The following is a 21,747-nucleotide window of genomic DNA, read 5'->3' on the forward strand; positions in this document are numbered from 1 at the left end:
AACATTTTGAAATTCTGTTCCCCCAAGCTGATCATTGTCTGCAACCAGCTCTGGTCGGGAAGTACTGAAACAGGCAGGGCGAGTGAGCCCATCTGTGGTGGTCGGCTAACTCTGAACCTTCAGGCCGTAGCCCTGCCTGGCATCAAATTGTGCCACAATAGCATGTTGCAAAGCTGATATCAACGTTTAAAAATGTAGGGTCGCTACATTTGTTATTCATGGTCGTAAACATTATATTGAGTTCATTATATGAGGGGGAGGGTGATCAATTCCTTTTACAGTACAAGGGGAGGGGGGTGATATTGTTTCTATGACAGCTTGAGTTGGACAAGCCCCAACTGGTCTTAAACATTATATTGAGTAAATGTTATGAGGGGGAACCTGTTCAATTAATTTTTACAGGAAGGTCATGTGAAAACATTTTTAAATTGTGGGGAGGGGGGTGATATTGTTTTATGACAGCTTGAGTTGGACAAGCTCCCCCCTAAAGGAAATATTGATTTAGGCTGCCTGCTCCCATTTTGTGGGAATCGGCTGTTTGGTGTCTTGTATTTTCCATTCCAGACTGAGGTTATTATTTTGCCTCCTGGCGTGAAGCAATACGAATCTACATCTTTAGGGGCCGATGAATAAACGAGATGATGAACGAGAACGAGGAAGTCGCGCTTGTGGGATGGAGAGTTCACAATAACAGCTGAAATGTCCACTCAATCCACGCCGCCTGTCATTGAATGACAGTCACTGAGCGGAAGACAAGGAGGCGTCTCCACCGTGCGGCGCCACGATTGATGCGACACAGTACACCTGAGGAGTGAACGATACCTGCGGAGAGTAGACACTTCTCCAAAACCAGCTCGCCAATATGGGGTTATCACCTTCTAGTCTCCTAGATGAACATGGATCCAACTACATACGAGGTAAAGGAACACTTTTCCAAAATGATTATATGTGCTCATACTTTGTCTGCTCCAGACGCGGTTGCGTGGTAGCCTGTACCTGCGAAAGTGACAAGATTATGCAACTCGGATTTGCGCTGACAAATTTGACAAACCAATTGATTTAACTTTTTTAAATTTCACACAGTCTTCAATATTTTGTTCCACTGTCGCATAGGCTGCTACCCACTGGGCAAAAACGTGAGTATAACGTCTAGTTTTGATTTAGGTTCATTTGGTTGAGTTGTTTTTGGATTTAGGTTAAACTGGGTGTAAAAAAAAAACAAGATTCCGAAATTCCCTTATGTTAATGACTTTTGCAAATCCAATCAGTTTTCCACACATTTTCTGGGGGGGTTGGGGGGTTGAAACTACTTGGAAACAATGTTGATTCAACCAGTTTTTGCCCAGTAGTTAGCTTGATTTGGTCTTTGTGAGTGCAACTGTTTTTTTCTATTCATCATTTTCTTTTCACCTGATATGTTTGGTCAAGAAACTACAGATACAGTGCATTCGGAAAGTATTCAAACCCCTTGACTTTTTCCAGATTTTGTTATGTTACAGCCTTATTCGACAATTGATTAACAAAAAAAACATCACCCATCTACACACAATACCCCATAATGACAAAGCGAAAACAGGTTTTTAGAATTTTTTGCAAATGTATTAAAAATATAAAACATAAATACCTTATTTACATAAGTATTCAGACCCTTTGCTTTGAGCTTCGAAATTGAGCTCAGGTGCATCCTGTTTCCAATGATCATTGTTGAGATGTTTCTACAACTTGATTGGAGTCCACCTGTGGTAAATTCAATTGATTGGACATGATTTGGAAAGGCAAACACCTGTCTATATAAGGTTGACAGTGCATGTCAGAGCATAAACCAAGCCATGAGGTTGAAGGAATTGTCCGTAGAGCTCAGAGGCAGGATTGTGTCGAGGCACAGATCTGGGGAAGGGTACAAAACATTTCTACTGCATTGAAGGTCCCCAGGAACTCCATCATTCTTAAATGGAAGAAGTTCGGAACAACAAAGACTCTTCCTAGAGCTGGCCGCCAGCCAAACTTAGCAATCAGGGGAGAAGGGCCTTGGTCAGGGAGGTGACCAAGAACTGATGGTCACTCTGACAGAGCCCTATAGTTTCTCTGTGGAGATGGGAGAACCTTCCAGAAGGACAACCATCTCTGCAGCACTCCACCAAATCAGGCCTTTATGGTAGAGGGGCCCAGACAGAAGTGACTCCTCAGTAAAAGGCACATGACAGCCCGCTTGGAGTTTGCAAAAAAAGGCATCTAAAGAAACAAGATTCTGCTTCAGAGCACTCAGGTCCTCAGACTGGGGCGAAGGTTCACCTTCCAACAGGACAACGACCCTAAGCACACAGCCAAGACAACACAGGAGTGGCTTCGGGACAAGTCTCTGAATGTCCTTGAGTGGCCAAGCCAGAGCCCGGACTTGAACCCGATCTAACGATCTGGAGAAACCTAAAAAAATATAACTGTGCAGCAATGCGCCCCATCCAACCTGAGAGAGCTTGAGAGGGTCTGCAGAGAAGAATGGGAGAAACTCCCAAATACAGGTGTGCCAAGCTTGTAGCGTCATACCCACAAACAAATTAAGAATAAAAGTTATTTTAACAAGGCACACTTGTTAATTGAAATGCATGAAGGTGGTTGAGAGAATGCCAAGAGTGTGCAAAGCTGCCATTAAGGCAAAGGGTGGCTATTTTGAAGAATCTAAAATGTAAAATATTTTGATTTGTTCAAAAAAAAATTGTTACTACATGATTCCATATGTGTTATGTAATTGTTTTGATGTCTTATTCTACAGTGTAGAAAATAGTAAAAATAAAGAAAAACCATGGAATGAGTAGGTGTGTCAACTTTTGATTGGTACAGTATGTTTGACTAGCACTTGATGATCCTACTATGTAGAAAGATCAAATCACCAATTGGTCAATGTCATCTGAGAAAGATCAAAAGTTCCAAATCTGCAGGAGGCGTGGATGGTCACTGGTGTGATGTGATGTGGCTTTAGGGTACATCATGCTACATCACTAGCCTGAGACTGACTGGGGATGTGGAGAGAACAGCAAATAAATATACATCGGAGCATAGGAGGATGTCATGGGAATTATACAGTAGCCTCATGGAACCTTCCTGAAATAACCTTTTGGAGTTTCGCCCTAGTCCTGGTTCTGCTGTTTGTCTGTATCTGGCAGGGCTTGATCAAGTCAGGTCACCCCTTCTAGCCGTGCCTGCAGGTGAAAAGTGAGAAGCAGTCAAAAAAGTTCCAGGACCTGTTTTACCTTTCTCTCTTCAGGTTACCATGGTGTCTATTGAGCAACATATGGGTGGGGACTGTGGACAAAGGATTATTATCTCTCTCTTTCTCTCATTCATTGTGTGTGTGTGTGTGTGTGTGTGTGTGTGTGTGTGTGTGTGTGTGTGTGTGTGTGTGTGTGTGTGTGTGTGTGTGTGTGTGTGTGTGTGTGTGTGTGTGTGTGTGTGTGTGTGTGTGTGTGTGTGTGTGTGTGTGTGTGTGTGTGTGTGTGTGTGTGTGTGTGTGTTAATGGACAGTGCTTGCGGATGTTAAGCTTTGGCCATGTCATTCTCTACCATAAACAACTATCTGAAATGAATAATAATAGAGATGCGCATAATTGTACATTAATAGTGATGTGCCGATATGACATTTTTGGTCGATGCTGATATCCAATACCCCCCCCCCCAAAAAAAACTATACCGATATTTAACATTTGATCTGCCTTTTAAGCGTTCTAGTACAGTTAAATAGTTTGTATGTCCCCATTACCAGTAAAACATCATCAAAACCTCTTTCTTTCACTAACTTGCTGTGCTGTTTCATTGTTCATTTGTTCAGTCGTTTCATTCTCAACCAGGATTTCATCATACATGTCAAGCAGTGAAGTTTCAGCTCTGTCTGTCCGTGGCCTCACTTCCTCTGTGTGCGCTGTCACTGTGTCCGATTCCATCTTGTCCAGCTGTGTATGTAACATTTCACATAAACCATGTTTCTTGTCTGCATCAAAGTAGAGGTCCTTGTACATAGCATCGAGGATGGTGGTGACCCAGTAAAGAGAGAATGTGCTGTCAGACTCAGCATGCTCATGGGGCTGATATCGCTGGTCCAAATTGTCAGTCGTGAAGCTAATAGCAGTTACTGTGTAACTCAGGTAGGACAACATCTGAAAAATAGCGCACTTGGTAGTGTGTACCGGTGCTCGACCAGTCGGCGAAAGCCAACATCACCCACGACAAAGAACAGTTGATTGGCAAGGGCAATGAATTCCATTATCTTGGCGTTAATGGATTTCGCCTTTGAGTCGTCTCGCTGAAATGTTCTTAGTCTTTCAAATGACTGCTCAACTTGTTGACTGCTCGATCCACACAGCAGACATTGTGGGCCAGTTTAGGAATGCTGTGTTGCACGTGTAGCGCTAAATATTACGTGGTGTCATTACATCATGTACCTATGTTATATAGGTATACACTTCAGCTTTGACATTGGTTTTGCACATCGGCGTTAAACTAGATAGACATCAACACACTCAATGTCAATAAAACTAAGGAGATGATTGTGGACTTCAGGAAACAGCAGAGGGAACAGCCCCCTATCCACATTGATGGAACAGTAGTGGAGAGGGTAGTAAGTTTTAAGTTCCTCGGCGTACACATCACAGACAAACAGAATTGGTCCACCCACACAGACAGCATCGTGAAGAAGGCGCAGCAGCGCCTCTTCAACCTCAGGAGGCTGAAGAAATTTGGCTTGTCACCAAAAGCACTCACAAACTTCTACAGATGCACAATCGAGAGCATCCTGTCGGGCTGTATCACCGCCTGGTACGGCAACTGCTCCGCCCACAACCGTGAGGCTCTCCAGAGGGTAGTGAGGTCTGCACAACGCATCACCGCGGGAAAACTACCTGCCCTCCAGGACACCTACACCACCGATGTCACAGGAAGGCCATAAAGATCATCAAGAACAACAACCACCTGAGCCACTGCCTGTTCACCCCGCTATCATCCAGAAGGCGAGGTCAGTACAGGTGCATCAAAGCAGGGACTGAGAGACTGAAAAACAGCTTCTATCTCAAGGCCATCAGACTGTTAAACAGCCACCACTAACATTGAGTGGCTGCTGCCAACACACTGACTCAACTCCAGCCACTTTAATAATGGGAATTGATGTAAAATATATCATTAGCCACTTTAAACAATGCTACTTAATATAATGTTTACATACCCTACATTATTTATCTCATATGTATACGTATATACTGTACTCTATATAATCTACTGCATCTTTATGTAATACATGTATCACTAGCCACTTTAACTATGCCACTTTGTTTACATACTCATCTCATATGTATATACTGTACTCGATACCATCTACTGCATCTTGCCTATGCCGCTCTGTACCATCACTCATTCATATATCTTTATGTACATATTCTTTATCCCTTTACACTTGTGTGTATAAGGTGGTAGTTTTGGAATTGTTAGCTAGATTACTCATTGGTTATTACTGCATTGTCGGAACTAGAAGCACAAGCATTTCGCTACACTCGCATTAACATCTGCTAACCATGTGTATGTGACAAATAAAATTTGATTTGATATGACATCCGGACGATTCCGATATGTTAACAGATATATCGTGCATCCCTACAAATTGATGCTAATGATTCCTTTACATATATGATATGACAAATAAAAGGGTCTGATGAAAGTATGTGAGTTAAGTCCGTCACTAATCTTTGAATCAGGGTTTCCCAAACTCAGTCATGGGTGAACAGGGAGTACAGGAGGGGGACAGCATTCTTACATAGGTATTCCTCTTGTCCAGATGGAATAGGGCAGTGTGATGGCGATTGCATCGTCTGTGAACCTGTTAGGGCGATATGCAAACTGAAGTGGGTCTAGGGTGGCCGGTAAGGTGGTGGTGATATGATCCTTGAATAGTCTCTCAAAGCACTTCATGATGACAGAAGTGAGTGCTACGGGGCAGTAGTCATTTCGTTCAGTTATCTTTGCCTTCTTGGGTACAGGAACAATGGTGGCCATCTTGAAGCATGTGGGAACAGCAGACTGGGGTAGAGAGCGATTGAATATGTCTGTAAACAGACCAGCCAGCTGGTCTGCGCATGCTCTGAGTACACGGCCAGGGATGCCGTCTGGGGCAGCAGCCTTGCAAAGGTTAACATATTTAAATATTTTAATCACATCAGCCACGGAGAAGGAGAGGCGCAGTTCTTGTTAGTTTGCCACGACAGTGGCACAGTATTATTTTCAAATGGGGAAAAAGGAGTTTAGCTTGTCTGGAAGCATGACGTCGGTGTTCGTGACATGGCTGGTTTTGTTTTTGTAGTCCGTGATTTCCTGTAGACCCTGCCACATACGTCTCGTGTCTGAGCCGTTGAATTGCGACTCCACTTTGTCCCTGTACTGGCATTTCGCTTGTTAAATTGCCTTGCTGAGAGAATAACTACACTGTTTATATTCAGCCATATTCCCAGACCTCTTTCCATGGTTAAATGCGGTGGTTCGCGCTTTCAGTTTTGAGCGAATGCCGCAATCCATTCACAGTTTCTGGTTAGGGTAGATTTTAATAGTCACAGTGGGTACAACATCTCCAATGAAATTCCTTATAAATTTTCTCAAATTTGCTTTGTTAAAATCCCCAGCTACAATAAATGCAGCCTCAGGGTGTATGGTTTTCAGGCTACATAGAGTCCAGTGGAGCTCCTTGAGGGCCATTTTGGTGTCTGCTTGAGGGGGAATGTACACAACTGTGATGATAACTGATGAGAATTCTCTTGGAAGGTTATATGGTTGTCATTTGATTGTGAGGAATTCTGGGTCGGGTGAACAGAAGGACTCGAGGTCCTGTATGTTGTTATCATTACACCATGAGTCATTAATCATGAAGCATACACCCCTGTACTTCCTCTTCCCAGAGAGGTGTTTATCTCTGTCGGCGCGATGCATGGAGAAGCCCGGTGGCTGTACCGAATCCAACAACGTATCCCAGAGAGCCATGTTTCCGTGAAACAGAGAATGTTACGATCTCTGATGTCTCTCTGGAAGGCAACCCTTGCTCGAATTTTGTCTACCTTGTAGTCAAGAGACTGGACATTGACAAGTAGTATATTCGGGAGCAGTTGGCGATGTGTACGTCTACGGAGCCTGACCAGGAGGCCTTATTCCTGGTTGTACTGTTAGTAAGTTGATGTCGCTCTTATATCCAACAGTTCTTCCCGGCTGTATGTAATAAGAATTAAGATTTCCTGGGGTAACGATGGAATAAATAATACATAAAAAACATTACTGCATAGTTTCCTATGGACTCGAAGCGAGGCAACCATCTCTGTCGGCACCATCTCACAAGGCTAATATTGTCACTCAGACTATTTTTGATTTAATCTTGTCTTTACATACACTAAATATGTGTGACATTTATTTTGATTTAGAATTGACCATTATCATGCACCTGTTTCGAAACAGGGGCAGGGGGTAAAATGCATGTCATCTATTCACTTAAATAGCGAAGGGAGGACGTTATCCCCGTGGTTCATTTTCATGCCAGCCAGGTAGGCTATACTAATGTTATAAAGATAAGCAATGTGCTTAATATTAGGAAAGTTAATAAATAAATATATTATGCCTAGCCTATAGAAAGCTGATGGGATCATTCTCATTTTAATAGAAGCAATCACTCTGTTTTCTCTCGCAATTGCATAGCCTGTAGAAATGTTGCGCAACATGAGCTCATAGGCTCTCATTAAGTGTTTGATTAGATTTTTGATTACATTTGCAATGATGTCAGAGTGATTAGAGGGATAATCGAGTGCTGAGTACCAGGGAGTTAGCAAGATTGGTAGGATACCAATGACCATCAGCAGCATCAGAGCATGGAGGAGCCTTATTACCACAACTAAATGGTCACGTGGAATTTGACTGCCTTCGTGACCTCCTGTGTGGCGGTTATAAGGTCACCGCAACAGCCCTAGGCACACTACGTCATTTCAACATGGATAATTGGGTAATATTTTGAAAGAGAAAAACCCTTGAATGAGAATGGTACTGTACATCTAGGTGCAAGTGACCAAATCCATTTGAGGTTCTGCACAGATTATTAAAGAAATTGTCATGATCTTCAGAGTCCTGTGAGGACCTATGTATGCGGTCTTGAACATGCTCACTGGGCACAAACTGGTTGAATCAACATTGTTTCGACGTTATTGTGATGTGGAGTCTACGTGGAACATACTTTGGATTTGAAAAAAAAAGAATCAATGTAAACCCTTGTTTTGAGGATAGAATTTCAATTGCAATCATTCTTATGATAGCACATTGGTAAAAGTCAGTGATAATGTAATAGCTAGGCTGGGCTTGGTTTAAACGCTGGATGGGAAACCGAAGGGTATCTATAGATAGAAAAATTATCCAGTAGGAGTTGCTGTCCAGCCTATTGTTATTTTCGGATAGTGGAGTGAAGATCTGACGTAGTTTTAAGGGTAGGAATTCAACATATTTTATGCAAAGTTTCTGTTGAAATTTGGTTACCATGATGACATAGTCCTGTGTTTGAAATTTCACCCTCAAAACAGACGATGACTTTTTTTTAAATCCAATGTATTTTCCAACAAGATTCCATGTCACAATACGTTGACAAATGACATTGAAACAATGCTGATTCAACCAGTTTGTGCCCAGTGGCTTGTGACCCCTTGAGCAAGAGAGAGAGTGAGAGTCAGAACGAGAGAGAGCGAGAGCCAGAGACTAGATGACCTTGGGCTCAATAGAGAAAATGTAAAGCTTCCAAAGCTCATAGTGAAACCGGGAGCAGTATCACACCCCCCAAAAATGTGAGCTTAGCAGCTCAGGTATGGCTGTGGCTAGGACCAGGTGGTGTTTTCTTTTAACCTATTTGTTCTCCACTATCCTGAACTACTATACATTGTCTTGCAGGTTGTAATTCTAAAGTTGTGCTGCATACAGTAGTTGTAAAGAAAAGACACTCCATGTCCACAAAAGCACTCTTACTCAACATCCCAGGCGTTTCCTCGTTGTGAGGACAAAGATGCCTATTATGACACGGTGCAGAGATATATTTTTCATTGGGGAAATATTAGACTTGCTTCTTTCTGGCTGTCATTCAATATCAATGTTGACGTTACATTCTTATTACACACATCAATCCCAGCATCCCATGACACCCTGCTATGTCATATCTACCACTGCTGAAGCCTGCAGTGACAACATGTCACAGTCAATACATCACTTGAGGTCCCCAGTACAGCAACACTATTGGTGACTGATACTGAAGAGCAGGTCATGACGATTAATAGATTAACACCTCACAATCTCATCTGAGCACAGAACCCTTTTTACTGTGACAACACCTACTCCACAGAATTAGGCTGCAGAACCTCCTTTCCATAATGCAATAAATGGGGTTGCGGATGGATGATGTAATGGTATAGCCGGTTGAGCCTTGCCCTCCTTCAACAGAACACTATTTACACACAATTGTAAACTCCCCCCCTGTGAGCCAGCTCTGGATTGGCCAGCCTGATCGCTGGAAGCTTAGTATGTAAAACCACAACTGTTTATCATTATTTTACCTTTCAAAGCTTGGCAGATATGCAAACGCTATGGGACAGGCTGGCAGCCAGTGGGGGAGTGTGTGACTAGTAGGGTTGCACATTGAGGAATATTCAGTTGGAAACTTTCCCTGGGAATAAACATAAATATGCAAATTAATACCATTTAAATTATTTTTGCATTGGATATATTTCCATATCAAATGGAGACAAACCTACCTTAAGTAGACAATTGCAAATGATTAAATCCTTCCAATAGAAATACATTTAGTTACGAATCTTACTTTAATGAAATTAGTTGACTCTTCACATGGGATGATTGAATGATCCCTAATGATCCATCGCATCTCCCAAAAACATTTTCAACATACATCTGTTAAATGATAGTCTAGAAACTAAAGCACTGGTTGTCTTCCTTTCAGGCTTCCATGTCTTTTCCCTGGACCTCAATGTCCACCTCTTGAACATCAGACTGAGGCCTCATCGTCACTGTCACTTTCCAACCTTGAGGATAGATTGTCAGGCCCAAAGCCTCAAATTTTCCCAGATGGCCACCAATTTTTAAACCCTTGTATTGGTCAGCCTGTTGCGTGCTTTGGTGTGTGTTCCCAAACAAGGACCAGTTGCGCTCTGAGGCGGCTGATGTTGGGATTTGGAGGATGCCATCAACAAGGGAAAGAGCTTCAGATCCACAAAGTCCCTTCCACCAGGTGGCTGATGAGATGTGTTGGCACGACTGCCATATTGCATCTCCATCCCAAAGCCCTTGTTACAAACGCCTCTTAGAGACGGAACGCAACATCCTGCTACACTCACCTCCCCGTGGAGTGAAAGAGGTATGTGACTGTAGGTGCAGGAAAAGATAAGAGGCAGAATATATTACCATTATTAACAGGGAATTTATTTCTTCACACGGTAATTTGGGGGGAAAAGGGGCTACCTAACTAGCACAAACTGGCACACTAACCGAAATACAGGGGATGGGCCACCCAGGTCTTACCTAGTGTGCATAGACAGTACATACTAGAGGTATATCTATGCCTGCAGGCCTCTTGCCTAAGCACGCCCAAGGTGCCTTCCCCCCTGGGAACAAATTAAACAGAATACAAACTTAAAGTGAACCATTTCAGGATGATCCTCTTGATGGGGCTGTCCGTATCAGCAGCCTGTGATATGGCCATTTCTTGGAGACTCCTTCCCCTCCAGGAGACTGTCAAACATTATGACAACACCACCCCAACGGGTGTTGCTGGGCAGCTTCAATGTGGTGCTCTTATCCTTCTCACTTTGCCTGGTGAGGTAGATTGCTGCTATAACTTGATGACCCTTCACATACCTAACCATTTCCTTGGCTCTCTTGTAGAGCGTATCCATTGTTTTCAGTGCCATGATGTCCTTGAGGAGCAGATTCAATGCATGAGCAGCACAGCCAATGGGTGTGATGTGAGGGTAGGACTCCTCCGTTTTAGACCAAGCAGCCTTCATGTTCGCAGCATTGTCTGTCACCAGTGCAAATACCTTCTGTGGGTCAAGGTCATTGACTGCCTTCAGCTCATCTGCAATGTAGAGACCGGTGTGTCTGTTGTCCCTTGTGTCTGTGCGCTTGTAGAATACTAGTTGAGGGGTGGAGATTATGTAGTTAATTATTCCTTGCCCACGAACATTCGACCACCCATCAGAGATGATTGCAATACCGTCTGCTTTCTCTATGATTTGCTTGATCTTCACATGAACTCTGTTGAACTCTGCATCCAACAAATGAGTAGATTAAGCATATCTGGTTGGAGGGGTCTATGCTGGGTGAAGAACATTCAGAAATCTCTTCCAATACACATTGCCTGTGAGCATCAGAGGTGAACCAGTTGCATACACAGCTCGAGTATGACATTCTCTGACTACGTTTTTCCATTGAGTCAAAAAAAACTTCTGATTCCAGGAGTACCATGAGCTGTTGCTATTGATGAGGTGTGTGATTCATCATAGAAGTAGAGGGACTTTTGTCAGAGGTTGCTTGTTGTGAGCGCTGAGGAAACTTTATGCACTTGACCAGATGATTCTGCATTTGGCACAGTATTTGCAAATGTACACAGCTTTTCCTTCCACACTAACTGCAGTGAAATGTCTCCACACATCAGATAGTGCCGTGGCATTTTCAAATCAAAGTCAAATCAAAGTTTATTTGTCACATGTGCTGAATACAACAGGTGTAGACCTTACAGTGAAATGCTTACTTACAAGTCCTAACCAAGTGCACATTTTAAGTTTTAAAAAAAGGTATTAGGTAAACAATAGACAAGTAAAGAAATACAAAAGAAAAAAGAAAACAGTGAAAATAACAGTCGTGAGGCAATATATAGTTGGTACCGGTACAGAGTCAATGTGTGGGGGCACCGGTTAGTTGGGCTAATTGAGCTAATATGTACATATAGTTAAAGTGAGTATGCATAGATGATAAACAGAGAGTAGCAGCAGCGTAAAAGAGGAAGTTGGCGGGTGAGGGGTGGCGGGACACAATGCAAATAGTCCGGGTAGCCAATGTGCGGGGGGCACCGATTAGTTGGGCTAATTGAGGTGATATTTGCTTGAATGTGTAGTTAAAGTGACCATGAATAGATGATAAACAGAGAGTAGCAGCAGCATAAAAGAGGGGTTGGCGGAGGGGGAGTGGCGGGACACAATGCAAATAGTCTGGGTAGCCATTTGATTGGCTGTTCAGGAGTCTTATGGCTTGGGGTAAAAGCTGTTGAGAAGCCTTATGATCCTGGACTTGGCGCTCTGGTACCGCTTGGCATGCAGTAGCAGAGAGAACAGTCTATGACTGGGGTGGCTGGAGTCTTTGACAATTTTTAGGGCCTTCCTCTGACACTGCCTGGTGTAGAGGTCCTGGATGGCAGGCAGCTTAACCCCAGTGATGTACTGGGTTGTAGGCACTACACTCTGTAGTGCCTTGCGATTGGAGGCCGAGCAGTTGCCGTACCAGGCAGTGATGCAACCAGTCAGGATGCTCTCGATGTTGCAGCTGTAGAACCGTTTGAGGATCTGAGGACCCATGCCAAATATTTTCAGTCTTCTGAGGGAGAATAAGTTTTGTCGTGCCCACTTCACGTCATTTTCCTGTTAAAATGAGTACAAAAATAATAAATACAATTCCATGTACAGATAAGTATTTAAGCAGATTAGATTAAACTACTCGTTTGTAAGATAAATGTTTTTAAGTTAAACTAACTAGCAGTTATTGTTAACAAGTTAGAAATGATTTAAGCACACTTAGCTGTAGGCTACTATTTACTAGTTAACAAAAAAGTATGCATGTCATATAAATATATTCACCCCACCCAGTATTGCAATCAAAACTTACCAGAAAGCATGTAGTCCTTGGCTCAGACAGTGTAGTAGTGTGGGCTCAATAGCATCTCATTGGTGTGCAAGATCTTGAGAATCAGCTGTACATGTGATGGAAGAATGCACTGTGCATGCAGAGGGTTGCAATTCCATTGAATTGGGGATAGTTTAACCAAAATATGCCACAAGACCTAGAATGGCCTTAAGTGTATCCCACACCAAAGAAATGCACTGTTATAAGCTTACTTTTTTGATGAATTCAAGCAAAATACCCCCAAATTCCAGGGCTTAACTTTAATAATTTACCAGAAAGTTTCTGACCCTTTGCAACCCTAATGACTAGTAGTCTGTCTTGTTGACACAAGCACACACACACACACACGCTACTTCAGAGGCTGAGAATAAGGTCTTCAGAATGTCGCCCACACAATGACTCTGAGACGTGACAGAAACATTCATTTGTGTGACATAATCATTCACTTTCCTTTACTGCTTTGTGACATGAACGTCAAGTATGCTTTAGCATCTATATTCTCTAGTCTAGGGAGAATGACTTTATAGATTAGGTTATATGGATCAAGTGATGTGACATGTCATGTAACCTACCTCTCACTTGTGGGAGTTCATAGACACACACTATTTACAATGCCATCCGAAAGTATTCATACCCCTTGACTTCTTCCACATTTTCTTGTATTACAACCTGAATTCCAAATGAATTAAACCATTTTTTTCTCTCACCCATCTACACACAATAACCCACAATTACAACTGTGAGTCTTTCTGGGTAAAGTCTAAGAGCTTTGCATACCTGGATTGTACAGTATTTGCCCATTTATTTGTTGAAAATTCTCCGAGCTCTTTCAAGTTGGTTGTTGATCATTGCTATAGTGCCTTACAAAAGTATTCACCCCCCTTGGCGTTTTTCCTATTGTGTTGCATTACAACCTGTAACTTATATGTATTTTTATTTGGATTTCATATAATGGACATACACAAAATAGTCCAAATTGGTGAAGTGAAGTGAAAAAAGTGCAAATAAAAAAACAGAAAAGTGGTGCGTATGTATTCACCCCCTTTGTTATGAAGCCCCTAAATAAGATCTGGTGCAACCAATTACCTTCTAAAGTCACATAATTAGATTGCACACAGGTGGACTTTATTTAACTAAGTGTCACATGATCTGTCTCATGATTTCAGTATATATACAACTGTTCTGAAAGGACCCAGAGTCTGCAACACCACCAAGCAAGCGGCACCATGAAGACCAAGGAGCGCTCTAAACAGGTCAGGGACAAAGTTGTGGAGAAGTACAGATCAGGGTTGGGTTGTAAAAAAAAATATCCCAAAATTTGAACATCCTACGGAGCGCCATTAAATCCATTATTAAAAAATGGAAATGATATGGCACCACAACAAACCTGCCAAGAGAGGGCCACCCACCAAAACTCATGGACCAGGCAAGGAGGACATTAATCAGAGAGGCAACAAAGAGACCAAAGATAGCCCTGAAAGAGCTGCAAAACTCCACAGCAGAGATTGGAGTATCTGTCCAAAGGACCACTTTAAGCCGTACACTCCACAGAGCTGGGCTTTACAGAAGAGTGGCCAGAAAAAAAGCCATTGCTTAAAGAAAAAAATAAGCAAACACGTTTGGTATTACTTTAGTGCCTTGTTGCAAACAGGATGCATGTTATGGAATATTTTATTCTGTACAAGCTTCCTTCCTTTAACTCTGTCAATTAGGTTAATATTGTGGAGTAACTATGATGATGATGATCCATCCTCAGTTTTCTCCTATCACAGTCAACCTCACTATTTTTAACCCACTTAAATGTAACTAAACATAATCAAAAATGTAATCTACGTAATCCCAAAAAGTGATTATTTATCACGACGGCCATAAACAATAGCTAGTAATGCTGCATACTCCAAGAAAGCTTAAATTCTCACCTTTCTGATAAAATATTTATAAATTGCGGAGATGTCGTCACTTTTGAGGACACAAGCTCAAGTACACAGTACAAATATGATAAAAATATGAAAACATTAAATATTTGATATTTTGTATTCCCTATTCAACAATTGTATGAATTCAACATTGTATGAACAAGGCTTGAAAGTTTTTACATTGCGGAAAGTATTCAGACCCCTTGACTTCTTCCACATTTTGTTTTGTTACAGCCTTATTCTAAAATTGATCGAAAACAATTCTTACAAATGTATAACTGAAATATTTGAAATATCAAATTACATAAGTTTTAAGTCCCTTTACTCAGTACTTTGTTGAAGCACATTTGGCAGCGACTAGAGCCTCGTCTTCTTGGGTATGACGCTACAAGCTTGGCACACCTGTATTTGGGGAGTTTCTCCCATTTTTCTCTGCAGATCCTCTCAAGCTCTGTTAGGTTGGATGGGGAGCATTGCTGCACAACTATTTTCAGGTCTCTCCGGAGATGTTCAATTGGGTTGAAGTCCGGGCTCTGGCTGGGCCACTCAAGGACAGTCAGAGACTTGTCCCAAAGCCACTCCTTTGTTGTCCTGGCTGTGTGCATTGTCCTTTTGGAAGATGAACCTTCACCCCAGGTCCTGAGCGATCTGGAGCAGGTTTTCATCAAGGATCTCTCTGTACTTTGCTCCATTCATCTTACCCTCAATCCTGACTACTCTCTCAGTCCCTGCCGCTGAAAAACATCCCCACAGCATGATACTGCCACCACCATGCTTCACCGTAGGGATAGTGCAAGGTTTCTTCCAGACGTGACACATGGCATTCAGGCCATAGAGTTCAATGTTGGTTTCATCAGACCAGAGAATCTTGTTTCTCAGGGTCTGAGAGTCTTTAGGTTCCTTTTGGCAACTCTAAGCGGGCTGTCATGTGCCTTTTACTGGGGAGTGGCTTCCGTCTGGCCACTCTACCATAAAGGCCTGATTGGTGGAGCGCTGCAGAGATGGTTGGCCCCGGACTGGGGACACTCTCTGCAGGCCCCGGACTGGGGACCCTCGTTGCAGGCCCTGGACTGTGGCCCGTCGCTGGAGGTTCCGGACTGTGGCCCGTCGCTGGAGGTTCCGGACTGTGGCCCGTCGCTGGAGGTTCCGGACTGTGGCCCGTCGCTGGAGGTTCCGGACTGTGGCCCGTCGCTGGAGGTTCCGGACTGTGGCCCGTCGCTGGAGGTTCCGGACTATGGCCCTTTGCTGGAGGTTCCGGACTGTGGCCCGTCGCTGCAGGCGCACCGGAGACACAGGATATCCTGGGCCGTAGAGACGCACTGGATGGAGGCCAGATGCGCTGAGCCGGCACCATCCGTCCTGGCTGGATGCCCACTCTAGCCCGGCCAATGCGGGGAGCTGGAATATAGCTGCTCCTTCTGGCCACGCCGCTTGGTCCATTTGTGGTGGGTAGTTCTGTCATCAACTTCGTCAGGGAAATGACTGGACCAAGGTGCAGCGTGGTGAGCGTAAATTTTACTTTATAATAAATGTCGCCAACAAAACAAGAAACAACAAAAACGAATGTGAAGCTTACTAGGGCTATACAGGCCACTAACAAAGACAACTACCCACAACTAAGGTGGCAACAGGCTGCCTACGTATGATTCCCAATCAGAGACAACGATAGATGGCTGCCTCCACACTCTGCCAAACACACGGAAATACAAAACATAGTATGCCCACCCCACATCACACCCTGACCTAACCAAATAGAGAAATAAAACGGCTCAGGGCGTGACACTGCCAATAGGTGCCCTTCTTTGTGAGGCAATGGAAAACCTCTGAAAAGTTAAGTAAACTAGAAAAGGCTGTGAAACCAGTTACTTAGTAATAATAATTAGTTGAAACAACTACATTTTTTTTTACAGTGCAGGCTGCCCCAACACCAACATTATACACACCTGGACAAGAGTGCCCCACACACACGTAGAGACACACCACACACACACACCCGAGAAAAACCGCCTCGCACACCTCAAACAGGTTGGCCGAGGTAGGTCCGGGACATCCAGGTATATCAGGTTGTAAGGTTATCAAATCTAGGTAATAAGCTTATCATTTCTTTGATACAAACAATCCTTTCATTCACACACTAATGCATCCATACGCAACGCACACACACACAAACAAGAATCTCGAATGAAATGGAAGCAATAGCATTACAGGTTGGGTCATGGCTCTCGCCCCAAGAGGAATGGTAGGATATCCACTTCCGTAGCCAGGGTGAATTTGTATACCAGAAATGATTTATTTTACTTGTGTGTGTAAAATGTTACTGTTCTCAGATGTTTTACTTAATAGATGTTAGATTTCTTTGCTAATTGCTATATATCCATTTGTTAGCTTTTTTGTTAGCTGGAATGTAATGTTCTTATCCTGTATATTTGACTGAAATGTGGTTGTCTCACCTAGCTATCTTAAGATGAATGCACTAACGTTGATGTTGATAAACCTAGCAGTACTGCTTGTTTCTGTAAAGGCGAGGCGGGTATATACTGTAGCGTTGTGCATAAAAACCCATGATTATTTGTCTCTCTAAAAGGAAACCATCAAGTGATTTAGATTTGAACTAAATACGTGTCTGTCATGATTAGATAGTGAAAAAACACCCATTTCTTTCGTTTTTTTAAACAATAAAATCTTAATGTGCCACGGAACTTTAGAACTTCCCCTTTTTCCGCTCAATTACAGTGCTATTCTTAACACAATCACTATGAATTATCATTGCCATTACCAATTATTCTACTAGTCACTATATTGTATCACTATCACATCTGCTACTACATACTGTACACTGAGTGTACAATACATTAGGAACACCTTCCTAATATTGAGTTACACTCCCCTTTTGCCCTCAGAACGGCCTCAATTCGTCGGGGCATGGACTCTACAGGGTGTCAAAAGCGTTCCACAGGGATGCTGGCCCATGTTGACTCCAATGCTTCCCACAATTGTGCCAAGTTGGCTGGATGTCCTTTGGGTGGTGGACCATTTTTGATTCACGTGGGAAACTGTTGAGCATGAAAACCCCAGCAGTGTTGCAGTTCTTGACACAAACCGGTTCACCTAGCACCTACTACCTTACGCTGTTCAAAGGCTCTTACATTTGTCCCCCCCAAATACCCTCTGAATGGCTCACATACACAATCCATGTCTCAATTTTCTCAAGGCTTAAAAATCTTCCATTAACCTGTCTCCTCCCCTTCATCTAAACTGATTGAAGTGTATTTAACAAGTGACATCAATAAGGGACCATAGCTTTCACATAGATACGCTTAGTCAGTCTATGTCATAGAAAGAGCAGGTGTACTTAATGTTTTGTATATTTAGTGTATAATGCTATTCACTGTATGTTTGGGTGATGTTGTTTGTAGGTTGTGCAGAGGCAGAGTTGAAAGAGTTCAGTCCCCACTACAGGACACAGTACTCTGTGGTCTTCTTCTCCCAAGTCCAGGATGAGCTGGAGCAGCCAAAAGAGAAAATAAAACAGCTCCTCAAACAGAGGGTAAGGTGTATGTGAGGTGTGTGTGTGTGTGTGTGTGTTCAATGGATCTCTCCATTGATTACCGCTGAGGACATTGTATCATGACATAATCTCTGTGTTGATCTAGGGTCCTCCGGAGGCGGGGGAGGTGCTGTATGAGGAACAAGTCCTTCATTTTGAAGCAACCAGGAAGTGGGAAGAGAGGTACGTGGTGGTGCGTGGCAACTACTGTCTGGAGTGCCACAACAGCTTTGAGGTGAGCAGGACACTCTTATGACACTCTTTTTAACAGCCATAAGGAGGACATAGTCATTGGGGAGACATTTTGTCTGAATAGGTGAATGAATAAGCAGCTTAAGAAAAATGTATACAGTATTTGAGCTAAATAAATAACAAATAAAAATGGAAATAAACCTCGTGCAGTGACTCCTTTCTTCCAGACCTTTGTGAAGGGTGTGCCCCCGCGCCACAAGCTGCTGCCAACAGGGGGCACAGTGCTCACCACAGAGGAGAAATACATGGCCATGGTGGACAAATGCTTCCCTGTTTCTGAAACCAACAGTGAGTATATCATGTAATAGGATGTCCTTTGTTTGCTCTCCCCAGAGCAATTGAACTTATTCCAGATGCTGACCCAAAACAATACTGGCGGAGACAAGGTACTTGAGGCGGTTTTCTGGTCTGACTTAGGAAGCATGCTCATCACCCACCACTCCAGAGTATTTTACTTGCTAATGTCCAATCTCTGCATAATAAAACTGATGAGCTCAAGGCGAGAGTTGCTTTTCATAGAGACACCAGGGATTGTAACATACTGTGCTTCACAGAAACATGGCTCTCTAGAGATATACTGTCTTACTCTGTAAACCCAGTTGGATTCTCAGTACATCACGCCGACAGGAACAAACATCTCTCCGGGAAGCAGAAGGGTGGAGGTATATGTTTTATGATTAATAACTTATGGTGTAACTGTGATAACACACAGGAACTAGAATATCTCACAATCATTTAAAAAATATATTTTACCTTTTATTTAACTAGACAAGCAAGTTAAGAACAAATTCTTATTTTCAATGACGGCCTAGGAACAGTGGGTTAAATGCCTTGTTCAGGGGCAGAACAGCAGATTTTTTTACCTTTCAGTTACTAGTTCAATGCTCTAACCACTAGGCTACCTGCCGACATTACTATCTCACAAGATAATGTTTGTCAATAATAGCCACAGCGGTCTATATCCCCCCCCCCAAGCGGATACCACGACGGCCCTCAACGAACTTCCCTGGACATTATGCAAACTAGAAACCACATATCCTGAGGCTGCATTTATTGTACATGGGGATTTTAACAAAGCAAATTTGAGAACAAGGCTACCTAAATTCTGTCAACATATTGGTTGTTGTACTCGTGCTGCTAAAACCCTCGACCATTGCTATACTACCTTCCAGAATGCATGTAAGGCATGCATTCGACATTCGACATCCAACATTCGGCAAATCGGACCACGATTCAATCTTGCTTCTCCCCCGCTTATAGGCAGAAACTCATACAGGAAGCACCCGTGGTATGGACTATTCAACCCTGGTCTGACCAATCGGAATCCGAGTTTCAAGATTGTTTTGTTCACGCGGACTGGGATATGTTCAGAGTAGCTTCAGAAAAGAATATTGACACATAAACTCATTCATCATATCGGTATATCAGGAAGTGCATAGGACATGTTGTATCCACTGTGACAATTCAAACCTACCCAACACTGAAAGTGTGAACCACCGCAGGGCAAGAAGACTAGGAGAAGAATACAAACAGTGTAGTTATTCCCTCCGCAAAGAAATCAAGCAGGCTATACGTCGGTATAAGGACAAAGTTGAGTCTCAGTGAACACCTTCTTCACTCGCTTTGAGGATAATACAGTGCCACCGACAGGGCCCGCTATCAAGGACTGTGGGCTCTCCTTCTCCGTGGCTGACGTGAGTAAGACATTTACGTGTGTTAACCCTCGCAGGGCTGCCGGCTCAGATGGTATCCCTAGCCGAGTCCTCAGAGCATGCGCAGACCAGCTGGCTGGTGTGTTCACAGATATATTCAATATCTCCCTATCCCAGTCTGTTGTCCCCACATGCTTCAAGAGGCCACCATTGTCCCTGTACCTAAGAAAGCAAAGGCACACACCTCTGTCATCCTGAAGTGCTTTGAGAGACTAGTCAAGGATCATTTCACGTCCACCTTACCTGCCACCCTAGACCCACTTCAATTCAAGACATTTGTGGAGAGGTTGAAAAACAAGTTTTAATGACTGCAACCTAAGTGCATGTAAACTTCCGACTTCAACTGTATGAATATAGTACTGTGTTCTATACTACACCACTGACTGTTAAACAGCCATCTCCAGCACATCAGAGGCTACTGCCTAAAGACATAAACAGTGAATCACTGGCCACTTTACTGTACTCTATACTATGACACTGTATCTTAGTCCAATGCTGCTCTGACATACACTACTGTTCAAAGCTTTGGATCACTTAGTAATGTCCTAGTAAGGACGAGTAAAATACTTGGGAGTGGTGCGTGGTGTGCACGCTTCCTAAGTCAGACCATCTAGTCGCGATGCTGCCATCTCCGTCTGCACCATCCTCCGATGCAGGTCATCTGATGCAGCACTCCATCACTCTCCTTCTTTGTCAAGTAGCCCTTACACAGCCTGGAGGTGTGTTTTGAGTTATTGTCCTGTTGAAAAACAAATGATAGTCCCAATAAGCACAAACTAGATGGGATGGCGTATCGCTGCAGAATGCTGTGGTAGCCATGCTCGTCAAGTGTGCCTTGAATTCTAAATAAATCACTGACAGTGTCACCAGCAAAGCACCCCAACACCATCGCACCTCCTCCTCCATGCTTCACAGTGGGAACCACACATGTGGAGATCATCCGTTCACCTTCTCTGTGTCTCACAAAGACACAGCGATTGGAACCAAAAATCTCAAATTTGTACTCATCAGAACAAAGGACAGATTTCCACCTGTCAAATGTCCATTGCTCTTGTTTCTTGGCCCAAGCAAGTCTCTTCTTATTATTGGTGTCCTTTAGTAGTGGTTTCTTTGCATCAATTTTAACAATGAAGGCCTGATTCATACAGTCTCCTCTGAACAGTTGATGTTGAGATGTGTCTGTTACTTGAACTCTGTGAAGCATTTATTTGGGCTGCAATCTGAGGTGCAGTTTATTGACGATTTCTGGCTGGTAACTCGAATGAATTCATCCTCTGCAGCAGAAGTAACTCTGGTTCTTCCTTTCCTGTGGTGGTCCTCATGATAGCCAGTTTCATCATAGTGCTTGATGGTTTTTGCGACTTCACTT

At 43.1% G+C, this 21,747-nt stretch overlaps 1 protein-coding gene across 3 annotated transcripts in view; it reads left to right on the plus strand.

Moving 5' to 3' along the window:
* The first annotated feature begins 398 nt into the window (after window positions 1–398).
* The window catches only part of LOC124038001 (protein Niban 1-like), a 51,315-nt gene continuing 29,966 nt past the window's right edge, over window positions 399–21,747 (plus strand). The window contains exons 1-4 of one of the 3 annotated variants that reach the window (XM_046353344.1): window positions 399–917; window positions 18,284–18,414; window positions 18,521–18,649; window positions 18,834–18,954. In XM_046353344.1, the coding sequence (XP_046209300.1) occupies window positions 863–917; window positions 18,284–18,414; window positions 18,521–18,649; window positions 18,834–18,954 (436 nt within the window). In that variant the 5' untranslated portion in view covers window positions 399–862. The remainder of the gene's footprint in view (window positions 918–18,283; window positions 18,415–18,520; window positions 18,650–18,833; window positions 18,955–21,747) is intronic. The other 2 variants (XM_046353342.1, XM_046353343.1) reach the window with 2 other exon arrangements.

This window comes from Oncorhynchus gorbuscha, linkage group LG06 (assembly GCF_021184085.1).
Source record: "Oncorhynchus gorbuscha isolate QuinsamMale2020 ecotype Even-year linkage group LG06, OgorEven_v1.0, whole genome shotgun sequence".
Classification (NCBI taxonomy): domain Eukaryota; kingdom Metazoa; phylum Chordata; class Actinopteri; order Salmoniformes; family Salmonidae; genus Oncorhynchus; species Oncorhynchus gorbuscha.